The 13,486-nt window shown below is 33.4% G+C and overlaps 1 protein-coding gene across 3 annotated transcripts; it reads right to left on the bottom strand.

Moving 5' to 3' along the window:
• Positions 1 to 1,313: 1,313 nt before the first annotated feature.
• On the bottom strand, positions 1,314 to 13,454 carry LOC110738610 (aspartic proteinase-like). 3 transcript variants are annotated; one of them, XM_021919005.1, is made up of 14 exons: positions 13,349 to 13,454; positions 12,164 to 12,532; positions 11,999 to 12,059; positions 11,598 to 11,692; positions 11,401 to 11,513; positions 10,726 to 10,897; positions 10,607 to 10,646; positions 10,384 to 10,448; positions 10,189 to 10,302; positions 10,026 to 10,093; positions 9,774 to 9,933; positions 9,573 to 9,692; positions 6,536 to 6,624; positions 1,314 to 1,361 (listed from the first exon to the last, which is right to left on the bottom strand). In XM_021919005.1, exons 2-14 carry the CDS (start codon positions 12,485 to 12,487, stop codon positions 1,358 to 1,360), a joined length of 1,425 nt encoding a protein of 474 aa, XP_021774697.1. In that variant the 5' UTR covers positions 12,488 to 12,532; positions 13,349 to 13,454; the 3' UTR covers positions 1,314 to 1,357. The 3 variants fall into 3 exon arrangements, with proteins under 3 accessions (XP_021774697.1, XP_021774695.1, XP_021774696.1); XM_021919003.1 differs by lacking the exon at positions 1,314 to 1,361 and adding an exon at positions 5,211 to 5,531; XM_021919004.1 differs by lacking the exons at positions 1,314 to 1,361; positions 13,349 to 13,454 and adding exons at positions 5,211 to 5,531; positions 13,060 to 13,319.
• Positions 13,455 to 13,486: the final 32 nt, after the last annotated feature.

Genomic DNA, 13,486 nt, shown 5'->3' with positions numbered 1-13,486 from the left:
GAGTAGGATTAAGATTTAAAATCCATGAAAAGTTGACAAAATAATATCCAAGATTATCCATTTAAGGGTTGAAATGTCGTTATTAACTTATTATTATTATTATTTAAATGTTAAGGATATAGAAAAATTGTTGTACTAATTAATCTAGTACCAACTAATCCTGGGCACCGTGCCGGGCCGTGCCGCCGTGGGCCGTGCCTGGCGGGCCACGGGCTGGTTCGTGCCGTGCCGGTCGTGCCGGCGGGCCCAGGATTTCGTGTCGTGTCGTGCCGGCCATTTTCACAGGCCAGCCCACGGCACGGCACGACCCTCGTGCCTGGCGGGCTCGTGCCGTGCCGGCCACGTGCCGGCCTGCGGGCTGGCAGCGGGCTGGTGCAGTTTTCAAATTTTTTTTTTTTTTTTTTTATATGACAACATTATAAATTAATAAGTTTATAATGTATATAAGTTATAAAATTATAATTATAAGTTTTATAAGGTAACTTATAAGTTTATAACTTATAAGTTATAAGTTATTAAGTTATGAATTTTATAATTATAAGTTGAATATTTATGTTTTATAATTTGTATATTCAATATTTATATTTATATATTTACTTTATACTATTACTTTAAAATTTAATGTTTATGATTTATTAGTAATTGGTATAATTTTATTTTTTTTTAATATGAATTTACAAATTGTAACAAAACGGGGAAAAAAGGCAAATTGGACTTTGGATGTGAATAATGCGTACTTTATATTATTATTACTTGAGTTGAGAAAATTGTACAATGATAACAATGATAAAAATCATACAGTGATGGTATTAAACAAAAATTGGAAAATGATAAAATTGATATTTTTAAAATCGTACAATATACAATAATTGTCTATTCTTCTTCTCCTTCTTCTTGCTCGTCTTCGTCTTCGTCTTCGTCTTCGTCTTCGCCTTCGCCTTCAAGGTCATCGGCTAGTTGCATAGATTGGGAACTAGCCGAACCCGAACCGGAAGCGGAGGTTCCTTCTTCGTTGTCGTTGTGGTCGTAAGAACGGTCTTGTGAGCAATTTTCCGCATCCAACCAATCTTTGAAACACACGCACATTTCTAGTGTTTCGGGTTTTAGACTTGTTCTTCTATCGTCTAAAACCCTTCCGGATGCGCTGAAAGCTCGTTCGGAGGCGACGGAGGAAACTTGGATAGCAAGAATGTCTCGTGCCATTGCCGCCAAAGTTGGATGTTTCGAGCTTTGTTGTTTCCACCATGCAAGGAGGTCGAGGCTGTTTATCTCATCGTCGTCCATGCCTTTGGTGAAGTCGTAACTCAGGTACATCTGCAACTCCGAGACGTCGCTTTGCGTTCTCCTGATTGATGAATCACCTGAAAACCTTGAAATCAAGTTAGTAGCTTGTGAAAATAAATGTTTGGCCTTCTTACTTACGTTTTTGGATGGTTGGGAAGGCCCTGAGCGAGGAACGGTGCCATATTTGGCTTCATAGACTCTATATAAAGCAAAAAACTGATCCTTCACATTAGTCTTATAGTTTTCTACATCATCGTCAAGAAACATGCATTGAAAGTAAATGTCAACTAACATAAATGTGTTTTCATACTTTTGCCTAGGATCTAATATGGAAGCAAAAATATAAATCAAAGGAATCTCACTATAATATTTACGCCACTTTTTTTCCATTGCTGGAAGATACTGATCATAATCACTTTGATGGCGATGATCAGCGAAAAGTTAGGCGAGTAAGCATGCATTAGAAAGAAAGTTTTGAGCACAAGGATTGTAAACAGTAGAAAAACAATACGTCATGTTATATAATAACTGTAAAAATTGCATATATCTTTCACAGTTTTCCCAATCATCATCATACAAAGCATTTTGTGGAAATTTTTGGTTGCAAAATAATGTTAACGGGCCCTTGTACTCAATTTCCTTTGTTAACATGTCATAGGTGGAATTCCACCTAGTTGGGCAATCGGTTCTAATTTTTATTACCCTTATCTTTTGTTGTTTTAGAAAACTCTTCCATTCTTGGTATCTCATGTTAGAGCTATTAATAGACATAATAGCATCTCTGATTTTGCTGTAGTATGGGCCAATTGCCCGAACTCCATCCTGTACACATAAGTTAAGTACATGACAAACACATCTAGTATGAAGAGCTTCACCGTCTAATAGTACATCGGTTAAGTTTTGTTTGATAAGATTAGCTGTGTATGTCATAGAGGTTGCATTATCAAAAGTCATAGACATCATTTTATCTCGAAGGTTGTATTCGTCTATTGCTTGCATTAAATGGTGAGCAATATTAATGCCGGTGTGTGGGTATTCCAGCATTTTGAAATGTATTATTCTTTTTTGTAACATCCATTGATCATCTACCCAATGGCAAGTCACACATAAATAGTGATATTTATAACCACTATCCCAAGAATCGGCTGTTAAAGATACTCTACAGTTAAGGTTACTCAATTCGGCTTGTAACCGGACTTTGTACTCTAGGAAATTTTTCATTGCGGCGGAACGAACGGTTTTCCTAGAGATTCTTTTATGTTGGGGTTGTAGTGCTTTGTTAATGTAGGTGTTGAATGCGTCACTTTCCAAGAAAAGAAAAGGTTGTTCGGCGTGTACTATCATTTTTCCTAGTTCATCCCTATCCCTCTCATAGTTGTATGTAAAGCCGTATGGATGAAATTGGGAAATTTTGGGCTGGGTTGGATCACTAGCTGGTTTTGCACAAGCTTTCATGTGTCTAGATAAGTGTCCCGTCCCGTTTTTGGTAACTGCCGTGAATACACTATTACATGTTTTACATTTTGCCCATTGTTCACCATCTTTACTTAGGACAAAATAACGCCATACCTCACTCCTTCGGTTTTTCAAAAGTAGCATCTCAGTTTCGGTTAACCATTCATGATGTGTGTGATGGTTAGTAGTGAGACTAGTGGGAGTGGCAGTAGAAGGGGTAGAACCGGAGGGAATTCGGGTACTTTCTTGGCTACCTTGGCTAGAACAATAGTTTTGTTGATCACCGATATAATTAGGTGGAAATTGGTATGGTGGTAGTGGAAATTGGTTTAGTGGTGGTGCTGGAAATCCCGACGTATTATATGGCTCATAGCCCGGGGGGAAGTAAATGGGGTCATTGGTTTGACTCGTAATTTGGGGGCTCGTTGTATTTGGTGGTTCCCTAGAACTACTACTACGGATAAGTCGGCCTTTCCCCCTAGACCTAGATGATGGGTTGTTCGATGCCATAATTAACAATTAATTTTTTAATAAAAAGTGGTTAACTATAATAATAATAATTAATAACAACAATTTTAACAATAAAAATATCAATAATAATAATTAATAACAACAACTATAACAATAACAATAACAACAAAAATAAATAATAACAACAATTGTAACAATAATAATAATTAATAACAACAATTATAACAACAACAATAACAATTAACAACAATAATAATTAAACAAGATTATTCTAATAATAACAATAAAACAATAATAAATTTAAGATTAGTTTAGATCTTACAACCGTGCTTCAACGCTCCACTAATTACGATTACGAACTTTTTAATTTTTTCCGATATTAGGAAAATAATTAGAGAATTTAAGAGAATAATTAGAGAATTTAAGAAAATAAGGATTATTAGAGATTTAGAGAATATAAGAGATAAGAAGAAGAGATTGTGATTTTGTGATTTGGGAATGAAATGGAGGTGAGTATTTATAGAATTTTTGGGGAGCAAATTAGCAAAAAACTAGCCGTTTTTTAGCCGTTTTTTTGGCTTATTAGAGCTAGAATAAACGGTAACATTACCGTTGGCCCGCGGGCCGTGCCTGCGGGCCAGCACGGCGGGCCATGCCCGTGCTCGTGCCGGGCCGTACCTGGGAATTCTCAACCCTGTCCGTGGCACGGCCCGTGGCACGGGAGTTGAACTTCGTGTTGTGCCGTGCTTGAATTCGGGCCGTGCCGGGCGGCACGCGGGCCAACCCGGCCCGTGCCCAGGTTTAGTACCAACCAACATTGAATTGAATGGTAACGCCACTTAAGCGTTGGACTTTAGATTTTCTTTTTAACAAAAAACTTTTGGTGCGTAAAGTGTATTCTAGTTAGGGCGGGGCAGCTGGCAATTCAAATATGGTGTAATGCTTGATATGCTTCGTCAAAAATTCAAAATAATCCTCTTTATCAATCAAGTATAAAAGCCACCAAAGATGATTGAAATTTTGATCATTATTTCTAATCATCTTTTTTTAGGGCCGCTTGAAAAATATGACTACAAAAACTAGAATTAAAGTTTTAATCTAATTACAATATAATATCAAGTGATGTCATTAGTCTATATTTATTTTTAAGTAAAAATTACTAATTTAATGACTATCAAAATGAAGTTATAAAAAGTGGCATAGTGCCAATATTAATTCAATCTACTAACAGTGGCGGATCTAGAATTTAATAGGTGATGGGTCACCTTCATCCATCGATCCAAGAGGTGGCTTTTGTCGAGAATGAATTTAGGATTAAAGAAGCTTGTTGTATCACGCAATTTCCTTTTCAATATAAAATTATGTTACAATTTCAATTAAATTAATTTAGAGTACTCATATATAATGAATGTAGGTTAATATTATGGACTAAATATAGGATTGAATAAATAAAAGCAATGGCGGATTAAGAAATTCTCCCTTAGGGGTTTGAACCCTCTAAATTATCTAACATTACATAAGATAGCTTAAATTAGTTAATTGATGTATATAATATGGTGTAAAATACATCTAAAAAACAAAAGTATGATTGTGTAAATAATTCTTCATATGTACCAGTAATAAAAAACCAAGAGAAAAAAGAGAAAAAGAAAAGAAAAAAAAAACCATAAAATGATTCAAATAGCTTTTAATTTTTTTTAACCCTTTTTTTTCCTAGGTCACGTGTCCCACCTTGAACAAGGCTGAGTCCGCCACTGTCTACTAACCATGGCAAAGCTAATTAGTTGAAATCTAAGAGGGTCATGACCCATGTGGTTTTTCGCCTTACTAGTTACTAGTGTTTCGCTCTATTGGCGCTTATTAAAGTACGGAGTAGCATGAATGCATATTATATCAGCCTCATCCTTAGTCGCACTTATTAGACAGACCCTCCTCCTTAGTTAAGTCTAGCTATGCCCCCGCTACTAACATCAATATAATGGAGGATTGGATGGAAAATTGATGAAACCAAACGTAATTCACTTCAAAGATATTCTATGAATCATAACACTCGACAAGTCGACTGTATGAAAACATCTAGTCATATCCTTAATACTTGAAGATCCAACAATAAATTCAAGGTTCACTAATTAAAACAACACCAATTTGTTAAAGTGTGTAAATTACTAAATCGGATGCTTAATTAGGATTTCATAAAATCGATTATCGAGGAGGTCACAAGATGATAGAGTAGTACTTAAGCAGCTTTGGCGAATCCAACTCGAAGATTCCCATAATCGAAAACTGTGTGATAAGCTCCCAAAAAGATGTTCCCAAGAATCCTACCACCAAAACAACAATAAAACAGTTGTAAAAACAACAGGATTTGTGTATAAAATACTCAATTTGTAAGTTAACAAACACCAATAAACTGAACTGTTTTTTTTGTTGGAAAAGAGAATGGTTTTATTAGGCCAAAACCTCTCATAGGTAGGTACTCTTAATCCGGATTAGCGAGTTAGGAGATGTGGTTATGGGGAGAAGGGTATGGAAATCCCAACCCTAAAATGTCTTTAATGGGGTTTAATGTGAGATGCAAACTTTTTCCACTAGATCAAACTTGGTAATATATTACATTACACTCTGTAAATCTAATGTTTTTTACGGAGTACTACTTAAAATTTCTCGATTCTCAATACATATCTTGTAACATTTGTAACTATATTAATTTGATGTATTAAAATTACGGAGTATATATTTGAAATTTGTCAATTACAATCATTTAAAGTTTGTACTTTGCAAATTACAGCCTAAGAGTACTAAAAAATTGTAAATTGTCATCCAATTTAATTTTTTCCGCGATTTATGTGCCAAAAATATTCCGTCAAGGATTAAGGGGCCATTTTAGGCCTTTTAAGAACCGAATTGACAAAAAAGCGTATGTGCCTCGGTAAAAAAAAAAAGTTGCACACATATCAATACATTTTTTTATATGCAAAACGAAGAATTTATGTTTTTTTTTTTGCCAATTCTAAGCTCAATTCAAAATCTAAAGAACTGAAATGACCTCTAAAACTTTGACGGAACATTTTGCGGCACGCAAATTGATGAAAAATAAAATTGGGCGCCAATTTACAATTTATTAGTATTTTTAGGCTGTAATTTTTAATCTTTTTTTTAAAACGACTGTAATTTGCAAAATACAAACTTTATATAAATGCAATTAACAAGAATATTATGATGAATTAAACAAAGTAGTACTGAGTATATAGGATTATACAAGTACATGTTGTAAATATCCGTTAGAAAAAATGAAGAAATGAAGTACATGTATAAGATGACTTACCAAATAGGCCCTTGTGGTGAAGGGACGTCAACACCAACAAAGCCATTGAGACACACATGTGAACCACTTTGTTTTACTTTGAGGATGTACTGTACCATTTGGAATCAATGCATTAGGGGAAATGCACTTTTTGTCATTACTTTAAACTAAGAAAAAGTTACATATGACAAACAAAGAGATCAAATTGCACTTATTCATGACGGCGTAATAAAATACCCAACTTCATCTTAATCCTCCCTTCAATCTATAGAAAATTTATTTATTTTTTGAATGAAAAGTAATAATATTATTAAATAATAGTCTTACGACATCTAATTTTTTTAGAAATTTTATGTATTGTATTTATTAAGTCTGTTTGTAATTGTGTTACTTTAACCGATATATTGTCAATATATAACTTTCAGTCTTACTCTTTGATATTCGGATCTTTTATGGTTTAAAAAAAACCATTATGAAAATAAACATTGTAACTAATCTAACTATTATTACATGCAGTAATACGAAGTTACATTTATTCCTTTCATAATAGTAACAAATTAAGTCAGGAGAATATGTGAATAATGCATAAGTTAAAGTTATGTGAATTAGAGAATGGAGTTGTTGTGTTGCTTAAGCGAATTCAGAGGTTCTCGACGATGCAAGACATTGGAGCACGTGTTGCAGCTCATATTTTTACTAGGGTAGGCTTTGCTATAGCTAGAGGAATGGGGGCCCAGAATATATCTCGACTTCCCACTAATTTATTGTAGGTTGTATGACTTTTTATTTTTGAGATATAATAATAATCTAATATATATAAATAAAGTAGGCATTTTTCGAGAGTATTTGGCGCGCCACATAAGAAAAGGTATTATTTTGTCCAACGAAAAATTAGATTAATAATTTATTTTAGAATTAAAAAATTTACTCGCCACCTAAGCAAAAGTGACGAATAATATTTAAGAATTTTGACAGATACGTAAAAACAACGAATAGAGAATAATTAAAATTTAAATTTTTTTAAAAAACCTATAATTACCTTCTCTTAAAAATAAAAAAAAACAAAAATATTTATCTATATGAATGCAAATTTTTTATCGCAAATATTTTTAATCTTTTCCTAGCAAATATTATAAAACTAAATCTCATATGATTAATTTCTCATAATTTTTAATAGTTAAACTATTATAAATGAGACTAACACTCTAAATAGAACGGGTATATTAAATAAATGCATAGGCAAAAGACTAAGACGAATAAAGCTAAATCTCATATGACTAATTTCCCATAATTTTTAATAGTTAAACTATTATAAATGAGACTACCATTTTAAATAGAACGAGTATATTAAATAAACACATAGCCAAAAGACTTATTTTGATCAATTAAAAAAACTAGATTTGTCATTTATTTTATAAATTAAAAATTTAAATTGTCACATAAGCAAAATTAGTGAATAAGGTTTGAGATTTTAAATTCAAGCGTCACATAAAATTAATAAAACAACAAAAGATAACTTTAGTGTTAAAATTAAAAATTTATCTTATGATATTAGAAATTTTATCCATATATTTAATGAATGATCTTCATAAATATAAAAAATTTTAAATTAAATAAAATAATTTATTAGAACCGTGCATCTAATAATAATAATAATAATAATAATAAAGACAGGAGGGAGTTGTTTTTGGTTGGACTCAATGTGAAACGGAGTCACTCCATATGCCAATACTTTTTGTTCTAGGAAAATATTTTTCACGGAAAAATTTCAACAAAAACACACAAATATGAAAAGGGAAAATACAAATTAATCTGCCAGATAAACAAATTTTTGTTAATCTGATGGCATTTTTGTAAATATATTGATAGCAGGGTCATTTCTTCAACACTTTTGATGAGCTGTCCAATTACTGTTTGCTTTTTGCTTTTATTGTTTGGTGAGGAAATTACACACGTATCCCTTAACTTGTACATGAAAAGACGCATATAACCCTCCATTGGTACTTGAAAAGTTGAAAAGACAATTATACCGCTAAATAAACAAGAATTAACGGGGTATAGCCCAAAAAGGGGAAATACAAGTTATCTTTTTATTTGTTTGTTTTTAATTTGTACATGCTAGAACATTCATTCATTTCAAAAATGTTTTCACTCTTGCAGAATTATTTTCCACCCTTTATAAACCATACAATAAAATTAAAATTATTTTTTTTATTTTTTTATTTTGAAAAATATTATCTATCAAAAACATAGTCGTACACTCATACAACATACATCTAGATTTTGGCCTTTATTTGCGGGATTTTGGCCATAGATAGCACACCAAGCCATAAATTGTCTAAATTAGACGTACAATGCGAATATTACGTACGTCAATGTCACACATAGTTTTCTCTATATTGTGTTGTGCAAAATGTGTTGCACGAAAAAAAAAAAACATTGATATCAATGCTAGCTATGTATACTATGATGATCATGCAGTAATGCTCCATTTTGTTTGATCTCTTGGGAGGAAATATAAAAAAAAATGATATGTATAGGCAAAGAAATTAACTCTTTCACCTCTTATCCTTTTGACGGAACATGACCTTAAATTTTAGTGGTCACAAAAATGGGTATAATTTATTGAATAGAGGGCCCATTGTATTACGTTAATGTAGTCCTGTCACTTCTTATCTCGCTACATTTTTTTTTTTTTTTTTTGTGAGAAGGTAAGAAGAAATAAACATTAAGAAGTCCTCCTCACGAGGGGAATTTCTAATGTAACTTGTTATCTCGCTACATGCATTTACTTATTTATATATAACATCAATAAGAGGACCGATAAAGTATATAATCATACATATGCGATATGCCTTAATTAGAAATCTTTACAACAAAATATTGTAACTAAATCCCAAATAATTGGATATCTACTTATTTATTAGTTCTCCATTAGAAAAATAGAAGTATCAATTTTATTATAGGACAAAAACTTAATTTTTTAGGGCTTTAAAACATAAAATTTGTAGCAACAAACCAAACACACACAAAGAGCAGAATGAGTTGAGAAACTAACTTGCTCTGGCATGAGAGGGAAGGCTTTGTCTCCAATGGTGAATGAAACCGGAGGCATTGATCTGATTTTCTTACAATCGACAAACGATTTTTGCCCCGGGTTTGGAAGTTTCTCACATAGCTTGAACAAATAGACAATGATCAGTCACAGATTACACAGATTCACCTAGACAGTTAAAGTGAAACATGATCAGAATGTTACCTTATTCATAAAATTGAGTACTATTTCCTTAGCTTTCCGTTCTCTTATTTGCACTTGTAAGTAGATTACTGCCATCTCACAGAAACTACAGTATGCAGTGTTGTTGACAGTTGATGAGTTCTCCTCGTATCCACCATCGACAACTGTATGAATTCCGTCACTGCATAAGTTCCAAGGACTTGGTTAGAATTCAACAGAGTGAACACAATTGATTATAAAAGGTCCATGTAACAAGGCAATCGCGACACTAACCTCATATAACCCGTTTTGTTATTGTACAAACATAAGCCGACTGCTGAACAAACTCTTTCAGGTTCTAACTGGAGATGAATGAAAAGAATGCAACTAATTTTTATCATATACAAGAAAGAAATCAGCAGAGATCGAGTTAAAACCAAATAAAAGTCAGACAAACCCCTGCTATTAGATGATCCCATATTAGAGACCCGTAGTTTGAAACAACAGTTCTACATTCCAAGCTGACTATTCCTTCTGCTCCAATTGCATGATTAATTTCTGCGATGATCATCTGACATTTAACATTTAATGGTTAAGAACTGCTTAAGTTTTTATCAAAACAGTCAATAAATTTCAAGTCTAGAATGCATACCGTCGGACCAGCAAGTAAGGACGTTCCAGAATCGATTATAGCAGCACAGCCATCTGAACAATGACCTGTAAATTGTAAGGAAATGACAGTCACAGTCTCAGCAAAATCCAAAGGCGGAGTTAGAGAAATTAATTGAGGGACGGAGAGAGTATATGATTACGGCCCTCCTCTTACAATAAAACAATGAACGTAAATTAGCTGATTATGCAGCTGGTTAATGTACCTGTTGAACTGTTTGCTATGTCAAGACCGTTAAACTCGATCTGTTAAGACAATAACAAAGAGTATTATGAAAAAAGAGCACAACAAGATATCAAATTCATAACCTAAAGTTTTATATACCTGCCAATATTCACTATTAGCCATTGGGACATAAACATGATCACCCCTGTGACGTTTCCAGTTAATACCACCGAAAACAATTTCACCCCCGACTTCAGTACTAAGTGCATTCTGATTCAGCCAGAGAGAAAAGATTTGCTGGCTCACAAGCTTCTGCTGTATCATATTGTACCTAGTACAGAGAATAACCGATTGCTGTGTAATAATGCAATAACGAAAGGAAGCAGAAGATGTGTACAACAGTAGAACAGAAGCAGAGATCATAAGAGGCTAAAAAAGGCCAATTCAGTATTTATGCATCTTAAGTAGGTGATTATACTGGAAGATGCATTCTACCGCGCTAATCAGCTAGTTACTATAGTAGCTGCAGTAACTGCTTGATTACAAATTCAACAATCTGTCTCTCTAGTCTAACTTGATACGAATTAATAGCCTGATTGATTGACATGAACCAACACGAGATAAATTATAAGTAGGCATGGGTTAAGGGTTCTTGATCTAGTAAAATATACAGAATTTCTTCCAAAGTTTATAAAGAGAGTACAGTAGAAAAGTCATTAAGATGAGCTTAGCTCTACTGAGAAAAGGAATGTCGAATAGATGAAACTAAGGCGATCATTGTGAATCAGGAAAAAGAAAGGAACAAAGTACATACAGAATGTGAATAATATGTACCATAATGGTGCCTCTGACCCAACAGATATGTCCTGTAATCCTAAGCCAAGTACCCCATCGAACTTCATAAATATTAGATCTATTGATTTTTCTGCCAATGCTTCGACAAACACCTGAAAGACATAGGCTATGGTTGAGAATGAAGAAGCAGCATTGAAATTTGTGGATACCTGCACCATAAAAAAGAAGCAACAAACCTGATCTTGGACAATAAGACCACCAACATCGACATTATCTTGGCTATAGATGCCGGCTATATATCCAGAGCCGTAAGGTATCTTGTAAGGTATGCCTGTTGAAAATCGAACAAGCAGCTCAGCAGTCAGCACACTTGGCGCTTCTTTGGAATACACAATGCTTTCAACTAGCTTACAACTTTCTGATTTTTTTTACGAGAACTAGCTTACAACTTATAAGTGAAAGAATGTTGTAATTGTTTAAAAAACACAATGCTTTCATAACCTTCCAGTTTTCCAATTGTTTTATGTAATACCTCGCGACAAGAAGTTGTAAGTTAGCAGAAAATATAGCCTCACCAAACACTATACAACGAAATTCTTGGCATCAAGAAACAAGATTTAGAAACAAGAGTAATTACCTATTTTGGTGTATGTTCTTGACATCCTTGAGCTGTAACTGGAGTGAAAGTAGCAAGCAATCTGCTCGTAAACACAAAGATGTAATATAAACACTCTGCTTGCTGATGTTAAGTAAAACCAATTATAACATATAAAATTATAAATCAACTATAGCACAAACTCACCGAAAAGAAACATTTAGTAGACGGAACCCAAAGTTTTGAGCTACCTGTATCAAAGACCACATTGAACTTCTGAGGAGGAGTGCCTATGCCAATCTCACCATAATATTGAGTATCCATGAAATTCTTCAAATATACAATGGCTGAATCTAAATCCTTATGATCACGTCTGACTTTTATGCCTGAAGCAGTCGCTCTTTCCAGGTCTAATTCCCGCTTCTTTAGCTCAATGCTAATCCACTCGTTAGATTTTTCAACAAGGGAAGATGACAATGTCCAAGAGCAAAACCATATGACCATGAACATAAGACATAATATCTTTCCCATCCTCTGATTCTTCAGAGGAGGCTCGAGTTGTACCTTTCAAATTACCTATCTCAAACCGAGTAGATGAAATCAGAAAAAAAAAATAAAAAAAAAAAAGTCTTTCATTAGCTTTCTGGTTCAAGTGAATATATAAGATCATATTATAAACAGATTTGATGCACAAAAACCCTCATAAAGGCCATGATTATCGCGAAGAAAACTCAAGGGAATTGTCTTCTACATATGACTTGCAAGTTCTTCCTACTCGACCCTCACAAATCTTGAAATCCCTAAATGAACTTTCTATACTACTTCTCCCCATTAACATACCCAAACTAACTACTGTACGATAAATTGTTTGCATTTTAAGAGTACTCAATAAATTTTATTACAACTTCAAGTGGAAAATTGATTTGTTGTATTAGTATTTCCACATTTCCTATTTGTTTACATGAAAATTTGTCTAAGTGTTTCCTTATTTCTCCATTTCTACAACTTCCTTTCACATTTCCATCTCCATGCATGTATGAAACATTATAAGACTATCATATCAATGATCCTACAATACGCTAAAGGGGCTAAATATACGCCACCTTAATCATCGCCGAGGCAATCCTTATTCACTGCAAGGCCAAGAACATGACACTTGATGAACACAAATATATCAAAAATAGAGGCCATATAGAGTATGACGCATAAACACTTCTCTTTTTAGTCTTGAACGGAAAGTTTTTCACTAAATATAAAGTCATACGACATTTAACACCAAAGTTTTCACTAAACAAGAATTAAGTCTAATACGTCAAAACAAATTCCTACATATATATAGCTCTAATTTAAAAAAAAAAAAAAAAAAAAAAAAACATTAGTTCATTTTCATACCTCTACCCAAAAGCTCGAAGTTGAAAGAGTGAGACCTAGTAAAAATGAAAGCTTAAAACTATTTATAATTATATTTTGTTGTATTGCTTCTCTAATTGAAGAGTGAAGCTGAAGCTTGAAGTGGGAAATAACGAGGAA

Source organism: Chenopodium quinoa, unplaced genomic scaffold (assembly GCF_001683475.1).
Source record: "Chenopodium quinoa cultivar QQ74 unplaced genomic scaffold, ASM168347v1, whole genome shotgun sequence".
Taxonomy (NCBI): domain Eukaryota; kingdom Viridiplantae; phylum Streptophyta; class Magnoliopsida; order Caryophyllales; family Amaranthaceae; genus Chenopodium; species Chenopodium quinoa.
The sequence above is the reverse complement of the archived record's forward strand: the minus strand, read 5'-3'. Positions and strand labels throughout refer to the sequence as shown.

What these genes read in the sequence shown, in the direction of transcription:
- LOC110738610 (XM_021919003.1), bottom strand. Translation starts at nt 12,487, where the DNA reads ATGGGAAAGATATTATGTCTTATGTTCATGGTCATATGGTTTTGCTCT. An exon ending in CTAATAGTGAATATTGGCAG is followed by an intron (nt 10,647 to 10,725) that starts GTATATAAAACT and finishes TTGTCTTAACAG; the next exon opens with ATCGAGTTTAACGGTCTTGA. An exon ending in GGGATCATCTAATAGCAGGG is followed by an intron (nt 10,094 to 10,188) that starts GTTTGTCTGACT and finishes ATTCATCTCCAG; the next exon opens with TTAGAACCTGAAAGAGTTTG.